Source organism: Megalops cyprinoides, chromosome 13 (genome assembly GCF_013368585.1).
Source record: "Megalops cyprinoides isolate fMegCyp1 chromosome 13, fMegCyp1.pri, whole genome shotgun sequence".
NCBI classification, from domain to species: Eukaryota; Metazoa; Chordata; class Actinopteri; order Elopiformes; family Megalopidae; genus Megalops; species Megalops cyprinoides.
In genome coordinates, this window is record NC_050595.1 from 26,309,962 (window position 1) to 26,327,338 (window position 17,377).

Genomic DNA, 17,377 nt, shown 5'->3' on the forward strand with positions numbered 1-17,377 from the left:
TTGTGTGTTAATTTCATGAGGCAGGGTTTGGCTAAACTGTTATATAACTTATATACGCTTAACTTACAAATACTTTGCCTGCATAGTATTTGTCAGTTCACAATACATAGAAACAGATCTTATGTGGCGCAAGAGACAGCATTCCTGTTCAGCTCAGAGTTCTGACATATCAAGAGTGAACAATAGTGAGACAGCATGTTTTTCCCCCGGTATCCTTTTAACACTCCAGCGAAGGGACCCCTGTCGGATGTTTATCACCTCCTGGTGCATGAGGAACTCTTCCCATGGTGTCCTATTACAGGGAACAGGACTCTCTCCATGGGGTTAGCATTTACAATGTGATTTATACAGGACCCCAACAAATGTGATCCGGACCCTCCCCCCACCAAAAAAAGACACACCCCCTACGCACATACGCACGTTTCCACGTCTCTCGCCACAACCTCAGATTTTGACGTGATCTGTTTTTTCTCTTTGTTGCTGGCAGAACTTTTTTCAATGGCTGCGCAGGGATTTCTCTTGTTTGGACCGCCACACAAACAGTGCTTTGCAGAGGCAGGCCTGTTATAGAGGAAGGAGACATTGATTGTGTATGTGAACTGACATAACTCTGGGGTTGGCACACGTAGCTTATTTGTGAGCTGCACAGAAAATATTCATTTTAGACTTGTACAGTAAATAGTCATTTCCATTATGTCCACTTTCCCTCTTGTTATTTTCTCTTGATCTTGATCCTGCTTTAAATGAGCACAGGCAGCAATGACTGCTGTTTTAACGGCGTCACAGTGCAAAATAGTGCTGTCGCCACTCTGTTACGTCTGTGGTGAACGCGGTGAAAGGTTTGCAAAGACTGTCCTGTTCAGAATTTGACAGGTTAAGCAAACAATTTGTTTTGTGACTAACAAAATATAGGTGACATAATCAAAGGTTTGCAGACTTTAAACTAACATTAGCCACTGCTAAAATGCAACACAGTTGCAAAAGTCTCATGTGTTACCATCTTATTCTTGTCTGGTTTTAAGATTATGTACTTTCTTGCAGCTGGTGACCTCATCCAGGGGGAAGGACTTTTAAATTAAATGGAGTCTGAAAAGGTTGATGGACTTCCTAACAGTGGACTACACCAGGACTATGATCGGGCAGGCAGAACTCAAAGCAATGGGACTTATGGCCTCACTATTCGGATCAAAGGGTATGAAGGACACTCCTATGTAGTAATGAACAACCAGAAAGTAGAGCCCTCATCCTTTGGGAGTCCTGAGAGTAATGTGGACGTGGACAGTGGTCGCGGGTATGGCTTCCATAATGGTGTGAAGGGGTTGAAGAGAAGAGAGCCACCAAAGAGGTCTTCCAGTTTGCTGAACTTCCAAAGGCACCCAGAGATTCTGAATCCTTACGACCCTGTAAACAACACCCTGAGCCTGGACAACTACCATAGCCTCCCACCCAGGCCAGCCTCTGACAAGTATTCCCTGCTCAGGAGGTCATCCACACTGGATTCACACAGTAAGCGCCCCAGTTTGGACAGGCACAGTACACCTGAGCTGCTTGTGGATGAGGAGACTGGCCAGCCCCAGCCCCAGGCTGAGCCTAAACCTCAGCCGCAGTCTGAGCCCCAAGCTGAATCTAAACCACTGGCTCAGCCCCAGACTCAGCCTAAACCTCAGACTCAGCCTAAACCTAATCTCCAGCCCAAGGCCCAAGATAAATCTAAACTGCTGGCTGAGCCCCAGGCTCAGCCTAAATCACAGGCTGATCCACAATCCCAGGCTCAGCTTAAGCCTCAGCCTCAGTCTCAGATCAAGCCCCAGACTCCTGCAATAGTAAACACTCCCAGTGACGAAACCAAGCTCGCCCAAAAGTCACTCAGCACAATCAGCGGCAGTGCTAACGCGGAGCCTAGCGGCCATAACCCCGATGTCCTGCCCCTTCGCCGACATGACTCCAGTGGACCTGTGCTGTCCCGCTCCCGCCACTCCTCCAGCTCCTCTAACCCTGGCAGAGAAGACCAGGAGGCGCTGTACGCCGACACCATCAACCGGCACGAGAACCGCCGCTACATCCCCTTCCTCCCGGGCACTGGCCGGGACATCGACACGGGCTCCATCCCCGGAGTGGACGAGCTCATCGAAAAGTTTGACGGCAGCGGCAGCGGCAGCCACCAGCGGAGGGGTTGGGCCGGACGCAGGAACAGGATCAACCCGGAGGACCGCAAGCGATCCCGCAGCGTGGACAGCGCCTTACCCTTTGGTCTGAGAGGGGATTCCAGCTACCTGTGTGAGTTCAGTAGGAATCAGGGCCGATCCACTGAGCATGTCCTCCGACCCTCGCAGCTGGGACTACAGAAGGCAGTTCAACACCAGGACCCTGCAGCAAGGAAGGCCCTGTCCAGGGCTGCTTCTACCGTCGAGGGTAAATTCAACCCCAAAGCCTCAGCCCAAGACAGCATTACGCCAGAATCACCACAAGGTGCAGTCTGCAATGGAACAACCTCTAGTCTGGTGTTTAAGAGAGGACTGAGAAGGTCTGCCACACTGCAGTTGAAGACTAAGACGTTTGAGGAGGAGAAATCACCACGATCAGTGAAGGTTCTGACCAGTACACCAACATCTCCATCCACGCCTTGCGCTACAAGCAGACAGCTTGATGCAGCAAGGGATGTTCCGGTAAAGAGCTTTATTTTACTGAAGTCATGGGAAATTTTTCTAAAGTACATTTTAATGGACTCTGTAAACTTAAGTCAGAAATGTATTTGTAATGAGTTCAAATTTTTTTTAATTTACCAGTCCTGAAGAGCTGTCAGAAAATCAGCGATTCAAATTATTGTTAGTATATTAATTGTAATTATTGTCGTTGAAAACAAGTTTAATTCTTTATCCAGGTGACCCCTGATCTTTTGAAAGGTCAACAAGAGCTTGCACAACAAACAAATGAAGAGACGGCAAGACAGATATTGTTTAATTACCTCAAGGAGGGGTGAGTATTCAAGCTTGATGTGACAGTTTAACATCCTTTGTTGAAGTATCCCCATCTGACTGTAAACTATACTTCCCAGAGTACCTTCATGGTAAGCTTGCTTGCAGTGATGGATCGTTCGCTTAAATGGGATTTACTTTGAATGCAGCCTGCTTGTTGGTGCATTCAGTTTTGCTTGCTGTGACAAATGCTATGAACTCTGATGTTTCGTAGCATCATGTTCCAAGCTACACCTTATGTAATTTGTCAACTTCTTACAAAATGTCTTGAGGTTTTAAACATTTTTTTGCATCGGGCCTTGCCTTATGATAAAATAGAAGGAATTCATACTCCCTTCAAACTTCCTGGGCTCATATTTACAAAGACACACAGGAATGTGGAACGCAAACTTGGTTAAACTTTTATTCAAGGCTCTGTCTCCACTTCTGGTCTATGCTCTCTGTTGCTTGGGAGAAAACAGAACTGGAGACTTGCCTTTGTTACTACGTAAATGAGATGTAACTGGGTAATACCAGTGTCAGTGTAATCATATGTAAACATAAATCACATTCTGTCATGTCAGCCCTAGTATGTTTTGAATGGTAAGGGTAACTGGTGAAGCTTACCAACTGACATTGATGTTGGTGGCTGAACCCAAGCCTACCAGACACACCGAAGCACTGGACCTCATGCTTTATTGAGGGTTTGAGATTTGGCGCAGCATGTAATGGGGGAGGAGGCAGTGGGGAAAGGGTAAATTTTAAATTTCAGATCCATAGCCTCCATGAGTCCTCCAGACCTATGGGGACAGCGGCAGTAAACTGTGTCCACAGTCCCGCTATGGGCAATAAAGCAAGGGAGAGAACACTGAAGGATGTATTTTCATGAAATCAATTTGTTTTTGCAGAAGTTGTTTTAAAAAACTGTTTGCAAACCAAAATGTCTAGGGAAAACCTGGCAAAACTGGTAATTTGTGGGAAAGTCATGTGTAGATGTGATTAATATAATGACCGAAGGTGATCCATGCCACGTAAACCAATGGAAAATCCTTTCAAGTCTGTATGTTAAATTAAACCAAAACAATAAATGGCTGTAACTGCTAGTCAGCTCTCACATGACTGCAATATTGTGTGGAAGTGACACATAGGTTTACTGTACCATTAGGAGCAAAAATGACCTCTGTGCATATATCTACTAAATTCTGTAAAATATGAAAAGCTTTTTTGAAGGCTATAGTTATATATGGCAAACTTGGCATGAGTACTTAATTACTCTAATCAATCATACGCTTGATGTAATAAAACGCAGGGACCAGCTGCAGAAAATGTAGTGATTAACAGGTGTCTGGAAGTAAAGTCAAGTTATTTTTATTTTATCGTGTTCTGCTTGGGTGAGCAGGTGAAATTTGATCACAGCATAGAGACCGTGTTTACATGAGGGTTACTGCTCTGTAACACTCACATGGCAAGCTATCTCCATGAGTGAAACTATGCGTGCTCAAATTACATTCTTTATGGAATATAAAAATTCATGCATATAAACAGCTTAATCTGAAAATATATTTTCATTATATGTATTTGGATTTCTCAGGTTTTTGGACTATATCATACAAACACAGTGAGAAGTCTTAAACTGCCCTCATTAATATTGAATTGTGCAAACTGCCTTTGATACAGTGAAATTCAACAAAGTGCACTAGCCTGATTTTTGTCCAGGACTCTCCACACTGGAAAGAATTACACCATTCCACATTCACCCTAAAGCTGTGATGAAAGCACACTGGTGGATTTCTTTTCCCATTTAGCAGGATTGGATGAATACGAGAGCTTGTTTTTATGTAGTCAGCCAGCTTTCCTTTCCTTTTTCTGATCCATTGCACCCAAATTGACAATTTATGTTGCTTCATGAAATGGAGCATTATGTGCCGCATACTTAGTCAGCTTAAACTCTCTCCCCTTAGTAACAGTAACAATGTGTGTGCGAATATGTTCACTTAGTGTGAAATGGTCCCGAGTTGATATATGAAAGTGGCATTCACCCTGCCTCCTCCAAATGGCTGAGATTGAGGAGGCTTTTCCCAAGACTGATGAAGATGAGGGAGCAGACTGGCACTTTATCTGCCCCCTCAGGCTGAGATTTGGTGTTAAGATTGGCCCATTTGTAAAAGTACCTTTATCCCGTGTTTCAGGAGCTCTGATAACGACGACACCACTAAGAAGAAGGTCAACCTGGTCTTCGAGAAGATCCAGACCTTGAAGACCAGGGCTGCCAGGAATGCGTCAGGGGACAAAGTGAGTCATTGTTATGGGGGTTTAGTTCGGCTGCACGTGCAGCTGAAAGTAGTGAGCTCCTTATGTGAGGGTAGAAGGCTTGCACTTAGAGAGGGTATTAAAGCGAACCATTACAATTTACTATCCAGTGGCCCTGTTGTGCTATTGTGTTTAGCTTGGTTTCAGGTGGAGGGGTTTTTTCTTGTATGTCAGGTTGGCTGAGATATTCTAAAAATGGGATTTTTACAGGTCCTATAGGTTAGGAAAAGGATTATGCAATTTGGCTGAGAAATGAGAAATGTTCATTAAAGTTGTTGTGGAAAATAGTGATTTTTCATTAACCCACTTCCAGTGTTAGCCACAGTAAGGTAGTGCTATTGGTTCCATCCTGTTGTGGCTGGGTAAATGTCATGGCTCAGTGGAGGGTTTGAGCATGTGTGTGAGAGGCTGCTGGTGATGTTAAGCCTTAAGCTTATGTCTCCTCGTCACAGCCCCCTGATGCAGAGGAGAAGGCCCTTCAGGAGCAGAGGGCCGAGCTGGAGAGGAAAGTTACCGAGCTGACAAAACAACTGGAGGAGCAAACCCAGGTGCCACCACTTTGTTACTTTCATATCAGCTGCAAGGACACCCCAAGACACACTGTGTCGATCTAGTGTGGTGTCCAGTCCTTTTGTAGCTGGGCTTGCTGTTTTAAAGAGTCGTCTTTTTTCACTATTTTTGTAATGGCCGGTCACTGGCAGCAGTCAAGATAAATGGTTACCTTGAGCAGTTAGAGGCTATAGCAGAATGGCAGAAATCAAAAGCATCATGGCTTTCCCAGGCTAATATCGCTCACCCTGTTTCGGTTGTCTGCAGAAGCATGTGGGTTGTGCTGTATCCCAATGGGCTTTGCATCTGTGTTGAGCAGAAGCGGAGGAGCCTTACAGAGGCGTGTGAGAGGTCGGAGGCAGACATGAAGGACCTGCAGAAGGAGCTGGATGCGAGCCGGGAAGAGTGCACCAAGCTCCGGGAGCAGCTGTCCAAGGCAGAGGCCGACCTGCACACCGCTGTGGAAGAGTAAGAAATGCACAGGGCTCCTGTAGCCTACGCCTAGATGAGAGAAGTCAGACACCCTACTGGAGAACATGGCAGAGGAGGGTTATAACACCTAGGGGACTGTGGAGAAGCTGTCTGACACTTCTCACAAAAAATGAACAGGAAGAACAAGTGTTCAACAGCAATAATTTATTTTAAAAACCAACAAAAAAGAAACCAGCCTGAGCACACAGGGGGCTGAAAAAGTGAGCTTCCTGCTGTCCAGCCACATAACTGTATTTAATATGCCAGGTGTTGCTCATTAACCAATGGGTTGGCTCACACAGACAAAGACAATTACCAGTTGACAATTAAATAATTCCCCTGTATGGAAGGAAATTTATCAGTGAGCTTAGTTATTGACAAGGTTGAACATGGAAAGACAACAATCCTTAAACATTCAAAGTGACAATTTAACAAACGGCTAGTTTTAGGGGAACAGCTGAAGGATCTTCTTCAGAGGGACTATAGTGGTTGCACCAGGTCAATCCTTTTTTATTATTTAGTCATGAGAGAGAGAATTTATTCTTGTTTCTTGTTTAGCTGTTCTGTCTCTAAAATGGCATCCAAAGTATTGTATTTGTCTCTACATTGTATTATGTTAGTTCTGTTCACTTAAAGACCTAATGCCCTTTTTATTTCCTGTAAAGGGATTGGAATGTGCAGCTGTGAACTTCTTATAACTTCCCACCCCACCTCACGTTTTCACACCTAATTACATAATCTGTGTTCAGAGCTGTAGTAACAGATGTAATAGTTCACTTTGCAACGCATAATTGCAGTTGATAAGCCGGTGGAAGTGTTTGCCTGTCTTATTCTTTGACAGTCCCATCAGCCTCTTAGGGGATTGTAAAGAGAAACTGTGCTGACTGAATGTAAAATGCATGGTGCTCTACAGATTGTGGTACACGGTATCTCTCTCTCTCTGTTGCTGTTCTGACTGGGCAGTGGAACAGTGTTAATGTCATGTGAACCCTAGCATGTGGAAGTTAGTTGTGTGATCTGGCGTTGGGTCTTGGGAACCATGTCTGTGTGTTGTAACTGTAGCCTATGCAACAGAGGGTCCTGATAATAGCCTCTTGAGCATTGTGTGCATGTTTCCGGGCTGATCGGAGGAACAGTCTGTATGTGTTTTGACTGCTGTGTGGAACAGTGCACAAGTGTTCTGATGCCTTGTGAAACAGTGTGTACGTGTTTTAACTGCTGTCTGTAGCAGAGTTTTGTGTTCTCACTGTACAGCATGTGAACTGACTGTGCCCTGTATAACAGTCAGTATGGGTGCTCTGTGTAGCAGTGAGTATACTTACGGAGCTCTGTGTAAGAGTGTGTATATGTCCTGACTCTGCTCTATGTAACAGTGTATATGGGTTCTGATCCTGTACGATCTGTCATAACCACTTCCTGGTTCGTTAGGCTCTTCCAGGTGAAGATGGAGAGGGAGCAGTGCCAGACAGAAATCAGGGACCTGCAGGACCAGCTGTCAGAGATGCACGATGAGCTGGATGGCACCCAGACTGGAGCCGATGAGGAAGAGAAAGAGGCAATGCTGCAGGTAAACCACAGGGTGTGGCACTCTCAGAAGCTGCTGATGCTAGAGGAGTTTTATTAATAGACCTGTCTGTATATTCATTCCTTCGGTGACGTTAGTTGATTTGTTCATTGGAAACTGGCGCACCTTGTCAACTGAGGAAAAGGATAAAGTCTATAACCATGCAAGTGCCTTCCTTGTAAGTGCCTCAAAAACACATTCATTGCTGCCGACATAAAGCCTATGTCCCACGCTGTGGGACACTGTGGGACTTGTAGTATGAAGTTTATATGTTGGCTGCAATCAGGTGCATTGTAGGATTTGATTTGTCTTGCTTCAGCACTACTGTGCAAGTGTAGATGATGTGCTGGCATGGTGAGCACTCTTGGTGTTTCAAAAACCAGGGTGGAAAAAGGGAAGAAAACATTACACTTTCTTCCCCCTGCAGGAGGTGATGCAGCTGAGGCTGGGCTTCCAGGAGGTGCTGCTGGCGAAGGAGGAGCAGGAGGAGGTGCTGCGGAGGCGTGAGCGTGAACTGACCGCGCTCAAGGGGGCGCTGAAGGAGGAGGTGGCCACCCACGACCAGGAACTGGACAAGATGAAGGAGCAGCACGAACAGGAGCTTCAGAAGTTGCGGAAGTCCGTAGAGGAGGCCAAACAGGTAACGTGACTGGAGAAGCTGGCCTCAGGGTGAAGTACTCATTGTGACATGCGAATACGCCTAATGTCTGGTGTCCATCTGTGTGGGAATGCTTGTTTAAAAGAAAAATGAGGCAACAGGCAGAGATTGACCTCGATTTACTTCATTTCAATAAAAATATGTGTAACTTCCATCCACTTCAAATATTTTGCTTCAAATTTGATCTCAATTACACTGCATTGTGTAGCACCTTTTTTTAGAGTGGCTCTTAAATCCAGTTTTGTTGTGAGTACTACCTTGTGGAATTTGGAAATGTCCACACCCTCTCTCCCTCTGTTGCTATTTCATAACATTTTCTATTATTTTCTACATTTTTTTCGGCTGAAAATGAATAGGCTTTCAGAAGTAATTTAAGCTGTCATTGTTCCTCATAGTTTCTCTCTGACATGGTCACAGGCCTTGTTATAAAGAAAGAAAACAATGCCATTATTAAACAGGCAGGAAAGAGGAATTCATGTTCCTCTGACCCCTGTCTAGATTTTGGATTGTTTGAAGCAAGTGAATCAAGTTTCATTACTGATGTGCCGATTCCAAGAGGATGGAATGTGGAGGAATGTATATGGAGTCCAATCTTTGGGTGGTTTTGGGGGCAAAAGCTACAGTTTGCTAATAAGTGATTCATCTAGTGGGATAAGAATTTATCACAAATTGCACTCTCTTTCTACACCACTGCCCTCCCTTCCACCCCCTTCTCAGTGTAAGCCTTAGTGAACCTCACAGCGGTCAGTGTTCCATAGACTCTCAGAAGACTCTAGAACAATGTGCGATGTTGCGAGTCAGATTGTAACCTCGTGGTTTGAGATAATGCAAGCTGATTGAATGTTCAGATTAGGAAAAGAAAAAGGCTAAACTATTTGGCTGTCATTACTTCACAGAGGAACTCTTCTCAGATTACCATGTACTTTGATAAGACGCATAGTTTTGTTCGCTCAAGAGAGACCCACACACCACTCCGTTCTGACACACCTCCTCTGTGCAAACTTACAGTTTCGACCTTCCTGAGGTCCAAGATTCTCTCTTACATTGCCGCTGTAATTCTCAGTCAGTGGGTATTTGTAAATACATCTCGAGGAAAGTGTTTTGCTGCATATTCCAAGCACATACCAGTTAAGTTATCAAGTAAGCTGATTCATAAATGCCTGGCATGTCCAACCAAGCACTGTCCCTGGCTTTTATTTTCCCATGCGCCTTTTAAAGCAGTGTGTTGGCGATGAAAGATTTGCTGGCTGGGGTGAAACTGAATCACATGGTGAGTCAGTTTTCATTTCCTGTTTGTCCAAGCAGCACAAGTCCTCAACGTCCTTCAGCTTCCTGCTCTGCTCAGGGAGGTCCTATTCTTCTTGCACTGCTGAGGTCATTTCCCCCCTTAAAAAATGATTTCCTTCCTGGAAGCAGATGTTGTCATGTGAGTGGTCTCTTTTGAATGGATGTATGAATTACCACTTTTTGTCCCCAACACAGTATAAGTCAGTAATTTCATTTCTGTACTTCAGGTCAAAAACTTGTCTTCATGGCAATATTGAACTGTGCACAATTTCTGTCCACCATCCTAAAGTAGTCAAAGTACTGTGAGTATGTTAGCTTACAGCTCTTTGATCTGGAAGGCTTCTGCCCTTGTTTAGCTGGGCATCTTTTTGTTCCTCTCCTGTCATTTTGGTGTTTTACATTGAATCTACAGCCCCACTTTGAGAAATACAATGAAAACTGAGGCAACGAAGCTCTCTATTTGTGGGCTAATTGCAGTTGCAGTTTTCATCACTAATGAAACAAGCTGTTATTTTCCTCTCTGATTAATGATTAATGATTGGTGAATTGATTTTAGACTGTGTTACCATGGGGTTGGTCATAGTTGTGAAATAAATGCATCAGTGTGCTGGCAAGGTCTGTTAAAAAGGGCATATTTGCACTAAAAAAGATGGTTTTGGTTTGTTTCCTTTCATGAGCACTGAACTGCATGTTGCTGTGGATTTTGATTGTTGTGGTGCTTTGGTGCTCCAGGAAGGCATGAGATATTCTGCTGTGATAGTAGGAGAATCAGACTTTGTTGTGTATTGGTTGGACAACGGTTATATGAACTTTTACAGACTTCAAACCTGTCCCTGTAAACCATTCACCTGATTGAAGGGAAGACAGTGGTTTCTTGTTTTCCTCAAAGTGATCTTTGAGGATATAGAAAAGTAACTTTGCACAGGACAGAGCAGTATGTAGTTTAAAGATGTGTTGGCAAAGATGTTCTTGGCCAGTGTGGGATTTTCAGCGTCAGTATGCCCTCTATCACTGATTGGTCCTGTTCTCTCTGGAGGTAAGAAATCTGATCAGGCTTTCGGGGACCGGCCATCATGTCACCCTCGTAGATGTCGCTCCCAGATTGAAATTCCTGATTCTTCACGCTCAGGAGTGTTGGTGCTCAGTTCCAGGGCTCCGCCTGTCTGATCCAGGTCCCTGTTTGTTTGCTTTGTAAATGCATGTGTTTGTGTCTGCCCATTGAAGCTGGGTGGCCGGCCGGCCACCTCATCCAGTTTGTTTTGGCCGAGAGGGGTCCCGCAGGAGTTGGTGTGTTTCCTCAGCCAATGATAGCTGTGCTTTGAGGTTGTCCTGATTTATTGGGGGGCGGCAGGGGGGGTGGGATGGGGGTGGTGAGGGTAGTGTGGGGGTGGGGAGGGTAGACTCCTACCAGAGAGACAGTGGAATGAGAGACAAAAGTGGATCTCGCTCAGGGTTGTTCATCTGGTAACAATCAAGACAATCATGCTGCCCTTGTTTAAAGAGTCCGTCCCTGCAAATAAATTTGCAAGGTGCCGACCACCAAGGAAAGGCAGGAAATGTTTATAATGCAGCATGTTGCCTGTTTCATCTGTGCGCATGTCACCAAGCAGAATGCTCCTTGAGTTTGTCTTGTAATAGGAGGTGAGGCACAGTAACGTGGCCCCAACTGGAGGTGTGTCTCTTTGAGAGACAGATGCAGTCGTGGTCTGAGCACTGTTTATGTTGTTATCCTTTGTTTGCAGCTTGACTGAATAGGTGTTTGCCGTGCCAAATTGTACACAAGGCATCGTCGTTCCCTCAAATACCCCCTGGGGAGCCAAGATGGAAGGGGAAGGGGAGGGACGCCCCTTCCTCAGGGGGTGACGTTTGGGGAATGTCAGACCATAAGTTAAAAGCGGAGGACTTAGAAAAGCTTCATTAGGATTGAACACTCTGATTTGGTTTGAAAAATCCAAGCTGTTCATACACGCAGGAAATACTTTGTTTTTGCTAATCAGTTGCTGAAGCCTGAGTGTAAGAAGACTCATGCAGTTGGTAGTCTCCTCTGCACATAAACATTTTGGCTTCTGTGCCCTTGGCATAAGGCTCCTTTAGTTTTATTCCAGTCAGACTGTGGGTGACGTTCACCTCTCATCTCTGCTGAAGTGTGACTTTCCCCCAGTGAGGGCTGAAGCTCACATGCAGGCTCTTTAGCTCTAGCTGTACCTAGCATTAATGCCTCGAGGTCTGCTGTTCAAGCAAGAATAGTCCGTATCATACTCCTCTCCACCGAGAGCAATCGTGTGAAGCAGTGTAGGGTTACACCTTTATTGGTCAAAGGGGCTGGCCCTCATAGACATTTGCACAGCTACATAGTGAAGAAATTACATCTATTTTCATTCTGACTTACCTGTGTTGCTCTGGCCTTTCTTCATCTTTCTTTAGCCATTTTTCTAAGAGAGTTCTGGAAGAGGCCAGCCTCCTTCTGCTAGCTGGAAAAATGCCTGTCCTTATCAAGCATCGCTTTTTAATTTCACGCTCTTTTCCTCGAGTCACTCATATTCTGCACCGGGCAAATGTTTCTATGTCTGTGTATCTTTCGTTAAGAAGGGCAGGTATGGTAATGTACACCAGCCTGATGACTTGATCCACCAAGATTCACTCATTGCCATACCCGTGTTTTAATTATGTGTGTTTGTTTTGAAAACTGAACATACGCTAAATGTACAATGGAAGAGCATTACCGGGACTGGCCCTACTCTTTGTCTTTTTTAATGCACTTACCTTCCCAGTGTTTCCGCTTTGAATTTTTTTATTCATACACCCCCCACCCCAACACACACACACACACACACCACCCTGCCAAGGGACGTCGACTGACAAGAACTGCAAGATGCTTTCCTTACAGTCTGTTGCTGATGTCTGTCTTCACTCATCACACTACAGGAACGGAATAGCATAGATTATTGACATGTCGACTGACACTGATATGAGTGTTTCACTTGGTAATTGATATTGGTATCCACATCAACAATTGCATAACAGCACAAAAGTGAAAACAAGTTATTGCTGGTTGAGTTGTACTTGTTCATTTGGAAAGTACATTGATAATCTGGGGCTTGGTTCTCACTCTGTTTATAGTGGAACGGTCCCTGTCACATGTTCTTCATGTTCTTGCGAATCCTCCTGTTCAGTCTCAGTAGTATCGCTTTCTTTTCTCTGGCTGTTTGCCTTTGAGATGTTTTGGAGGAATCTCTCTCTGGCGAGTTAACCTATCATTAACAAGTTTGTATTGGTGGCCTGTTTTCCTTACTGCCTCAGTTTTAATTTCTTTTTAGTTTTTTTTGTATTTATGTGAATGTTTCTGCATTTTGTGTATTTATCACTAGCCCCAATCAATAATGTTAGTGATATCTGTTCAAAGCTCCAGTCTTTTCCCAAGTTAGAAAAAGAACATTTATATTCAGTTTTGGTGGCGGACTAAATAGCAATAGGTTTTATCCTTTTACTATTACCGTACTGGCTTGAATGTAAGGGGTCATGATTATAAGGACTCCTAAATAAGGAGTTGGAAAAATATATGACATTAGTTAAAACAACTGTAAGCTGCCAAGAGGTCATCTGGGAGAGATGCTAAATCCTCCAAGTGGTGTTGGCTGTCCTGTAGCACACTGAAGGACCTTTTAGCACTTAGTTTTAGCAATTTGACTTGTCAGCATTAATAGTGTGACTTGCATTTTTAAAACGTATATCTTGGGAATATCCTGTTCTATATTTGGGACAATGCTATATTACTCTCTTGATCCTACAGTCGGTGCGTTTTCACAGCTGTAGCTGAGGGAAATGATATGTCTCTTCATCCTGTTCAGTGCTTTGAAAGGGAAGTGAAGTCACTCTCTGGATAAATAGAAAAGAGAAGAGGAGGGGGGGAGTTTAGGTACTCTTCCATGGCTTTCCAAACAAACAGTCTGTTGAGAGGGAGGGAGCAAGACATTGTGCGTGTGTGCGCTTCGGTTTTAACTTGATCACTTGAAAAAAAAAGGAAACATCATAAAATCTGCTTTAGTGGATATGGGTGTTTTATGATTAATCTTGTCATTTGAATGGGGTGAAGTGCGTACAATAGAGGGGTTTTATTGTCCTCTTGTCTGACCTCAGTGTACACTGCCTGACCCTCATCCACTGTGTGTAATGGCAAACACCTGCAGTGTGTTCAGGCAGGCTCGCTAATATCAATCTCTTTAATCTGGACAGCCCCACTTTCCCACTGCCTCCTGATCCAAAGGGGATTATTTCATATCCTGGCCTGCTAATAAAAATGACTTTGTCATCGCTGGAGATTTTGTGATTGGTTTAAGGAATGGTGTTAGCTCAGGTTCAGAATTTATTTTTTTATTCAGTATTGCACAGATGCTGTTCTAGTAGATTAACAGAACCTTTTACATTTAATTTGTTTTAGTATTTGTGTGAATGTTAAGCATTTCAGAAATATTTCAGAATCAGCGTCAAAATGTGCAAAGTTTTTTTTTAAAATCTTAATATTTATATGCAGATAGAAATGATGTATTTTAATCCTGCGATTCTGCTGGTTGAAGAAGCTTTTCACAGGTTCTCACTCAAAACAAGCAAATTTAACACTGTGCTTTCAAAATGTCTTTCTTGCTATTTTTCTGATTGTAATGCCATTGTTGTCTTGAACATCAAGTTTTCCGTAGGAAAATATTGAAGTTTCACAAAAATTTAACTGGAAATAAACTAAAAGAAAGTTGTGATTTCTTTACCCACTGAGTCAATGCTTTGGAGACCTGCACATCAGATAAAAATGTAATTGCAGTAATAACAAGCGTTCAGGTCTGTATAGGGCTAATTTTGCATGATCTCTCCAATTACTTAATAGTGGGGTCCCTGAGAGGTTCAGGTAGGAAACTGTGTTTGTTCTGAACAGCCTTAGATAGTCAAAGACTGTGTGGTGCGACCCGGTACATGAAATGGGTGGAGATCTGGCATTCTCTGAGCCCCGCGCTTTACTGTGTCGTTAACCCTCCTCCTTTTAAAGTGGACACAACGGTGGTTAATGTTAAACCGAGAATAAACAATCGGAGGGAGCGCAAGAGCCTTTGAAACGCCTCAGTTATTCAGATAGGGATTTTATGGGATGAGGAGTCAGTAAAACTAAATAAACATGGAAAATGGCAATCCTTGGGACGTCCCGCAGATCTTCTAGGCCGCAGTCTCTCCCGGGCCTTTTTGCACTGTTGGCCTGTCCTGCAGAGAGATTCAGGAATGGGGAACGGGGGGATGGTGAGGGAGATGCTTAAGTTTGAACAGTTCCCTAATTCTTTTATGCCCCAAAGGCCACAGGTTGTGTAATACATTAATTTATTTATCCAGCGGTCACCATTGCCTTGGTGAAGGACACAACAGCTGTGAATAAGAGGAGATTTGAAATTGCAACCTTCTGATTATAAGCCCATTCTGTTAACCAGTGGACCAAATTGCTGTGCAACGTATGTAAATGTGATTATGGTAGGTTTTACACAGACTAAATCACATGGGTTTCTCAAGGATAGGGGAGAGAGGTCATGGTTTTATACTGATGTGTAGACTGCATTGTGCTTTACCCAGTGTGGGAAAATTTTCCTGCTGCACAAATGACTGTAAACGTGCATGTGACTTGCAATATATGTGCAATATATGTACACTGCTATTGAAAGGTAGTGTAACACACTCAATTGAAGTGCATGTATGGTTGAGTTCTCATTTCATGGATGCTTAAAGTGCAGGCTCAGTTATTCTACAGACATTTTTCTTCTACCCTTTGTCACATCACTCTTCATGCTTTGTCAAGGCTCATAGATAGGTTGAATTTTTCTTGGCATTATGACGTAGGATTGTTAGATGGTCAGAAAGACTTAACTGGAGGAAAGCAAGCCCCAATGGTTCTTCCTGTGTTTTCAGATCTAGTCCACGTGACTAAGAGTGGCTCCTCCACAGGCTAGTGTGGGAGTGCTCCCTCCCTCCTCATGGCCTAGCTGACCTCGAGAAGTAGGGGGGGGCGAGAGGAACGTCGTCCAACAGGCCGCGGTTAAGCGGCAGTTGTTTTAGTTAATGATCTGCCTCCGCCTCATTCAGCGAGTGAGCGCGGCGTGGCGCGTCTGAGCCCGGGCTCAGGAGGGGGAACGTGACTGGCCAGTGAGGCTGTGCCCCCCTCGTTTTGCGATGGGGCCGTGGTTGAGGTTGACAGGACTCTGGACTCAGAGTGGACGTAATTCCACTGCTTTCACTGCTAATGAGTAGCCGAGAGGCTTTTTGCGGCTCCCTAATGGCTGGGGGTTAAGTCCTCGCGCACATGCGCACACACACACGCACACACACACACATACACACACACACACCTGGCAGAAGGCCATTCCCATAACTAGTAATGACTGAGATGTCTTTGAATTTCTGTGAAATTAGTGGCCTTGTGTTCTCAGAATTCCTCATAAGACAGGGATGTCAATAATGTCTGTCTCCTTGGGTGGTGTCTCAAAGCTGTACTAAGGACAGTATTAATGCCTGGCTTCATTGCAGCCTGAGTTGAGAAGATCACCAAAAGCTAGCAATGTATTAATCCAAGATGTCTCTTCTGAATCTCCTTGGGACAACAATCAGCGGCTCGGCATGGTCTTGTGGACGTGCACTTGCTGTAGTTTTTCATAAAAAATGTAAATGAATATATGATGGATCTCATTAAGCAATAGCTCAGCAGATTTGCATGTTATCCATGTTAACTTAGTTCCCACAATTATATGACTACCTACAGTTCTACAGTTTATTTATGCATTTATTTATTTTAGAGCTATTTAGGTAAGGCAGCATGTTCAAGGGTACAACAGCAGCGTCCCACCTAAATAATGAAGGGCTCAGTCCAGCATTTAAAATGTACTTTACACTGCTGCCTACGCAGTGCTTTTCTTTATGGTTGCCTCACAGTGTTTGACAGGTAACAGCAAAACCTGTTATTTGGCATTCTTTTCAAGCGTAATTTTCTCCACAGATACTTGAGTTCCTGTAAAAAAAAAAATCTGTCATGATTGCTGTGCTCTTCCGCTGTAATTTTCAGCTCAAATGTTAAAATAGGCTGCAAAGCAGGCCTCTTGTGCCAGAGGCGTCATTTCTGTGAGATGGTTCCTCGGGTTCCCACGGTCCTTGAAAATAAGCAAAAATATTTTCTATTGTGTTCTTGGAAAAATCAAAGAAAAATCATATCCCACTGCCCTTGAAAATACATGCAATGAAAAATGAACTGAACATTTATTAAATAAGTTAAAATTGTATAGGTCATATTTTATTATTTTACAGGGAGCAAAATATATCCATCTTTTTTGCTGTCTCTTGCACTTGGTGTCATTGTCTGTAAATCCTGGCAGTGTGCCAACAGTGTTGACTGCTAGCCTGCAGTTGGCTAGCTTGCAGGCTAGTACATTAACCTCAAAGGTGTTACATTTATCCTTCAACTTTCAGTGAAAAGGCATGAAAATGCGTAAATGTGATTTGATTGGGTACACAGTGTTCTGTTTGCTTCCTTGCCTTGAGAGTGGCCTGTCATTGGCTGGGGTCCCG

General features: G+C 43.9%; 1 protein-coding gene across 1 annotated transcript in view; it reads left to right on the plus strand.

The window, feature by feature from the left end:
• LOC118787784 (cingulin-like protein 1) overlaps positions 1 to 17,377 on the plus strand; it is a 32,515-nt gene that overhangs the window by 3,896 nt on the left and 11,242 nt on the right. Inside the window, exons 2-8 of the mRNA XM_036543465.1 lie at positions 1,042 to 2,666; positions 2,882 to 2,976; positions 5,144 to 5,246; positions 5,717 to 5,812; positions 6,133 to 6,281; positions 7,713 to 7,851; positions 8,276 to 8,488. Coding sequence (XP_036399358.1) covers positions 1,080 to 2,666; positions 2,882 to 2,976; positions 5,144 to 5,246; positions 5,717 to 5,812; positions 6,133 to 6,281; positions 7,713 to 7,851; positions 8,276 to 8,488 — 2,382 coding nt within the window. The 5' untranslated portion in view covers positions 1,042 to 1,079. The remainder of the gene's footprint in view (positions 1 to 1,041; positions 2,667 to 2,881; positions 2,977 to 5,143; positions 5,247 to 5,716; positions 5,813 to 6,132; positions 6,282 to 7,712; positions 7,852 to 8,275; positions 8,489 to 17,377) is intronic.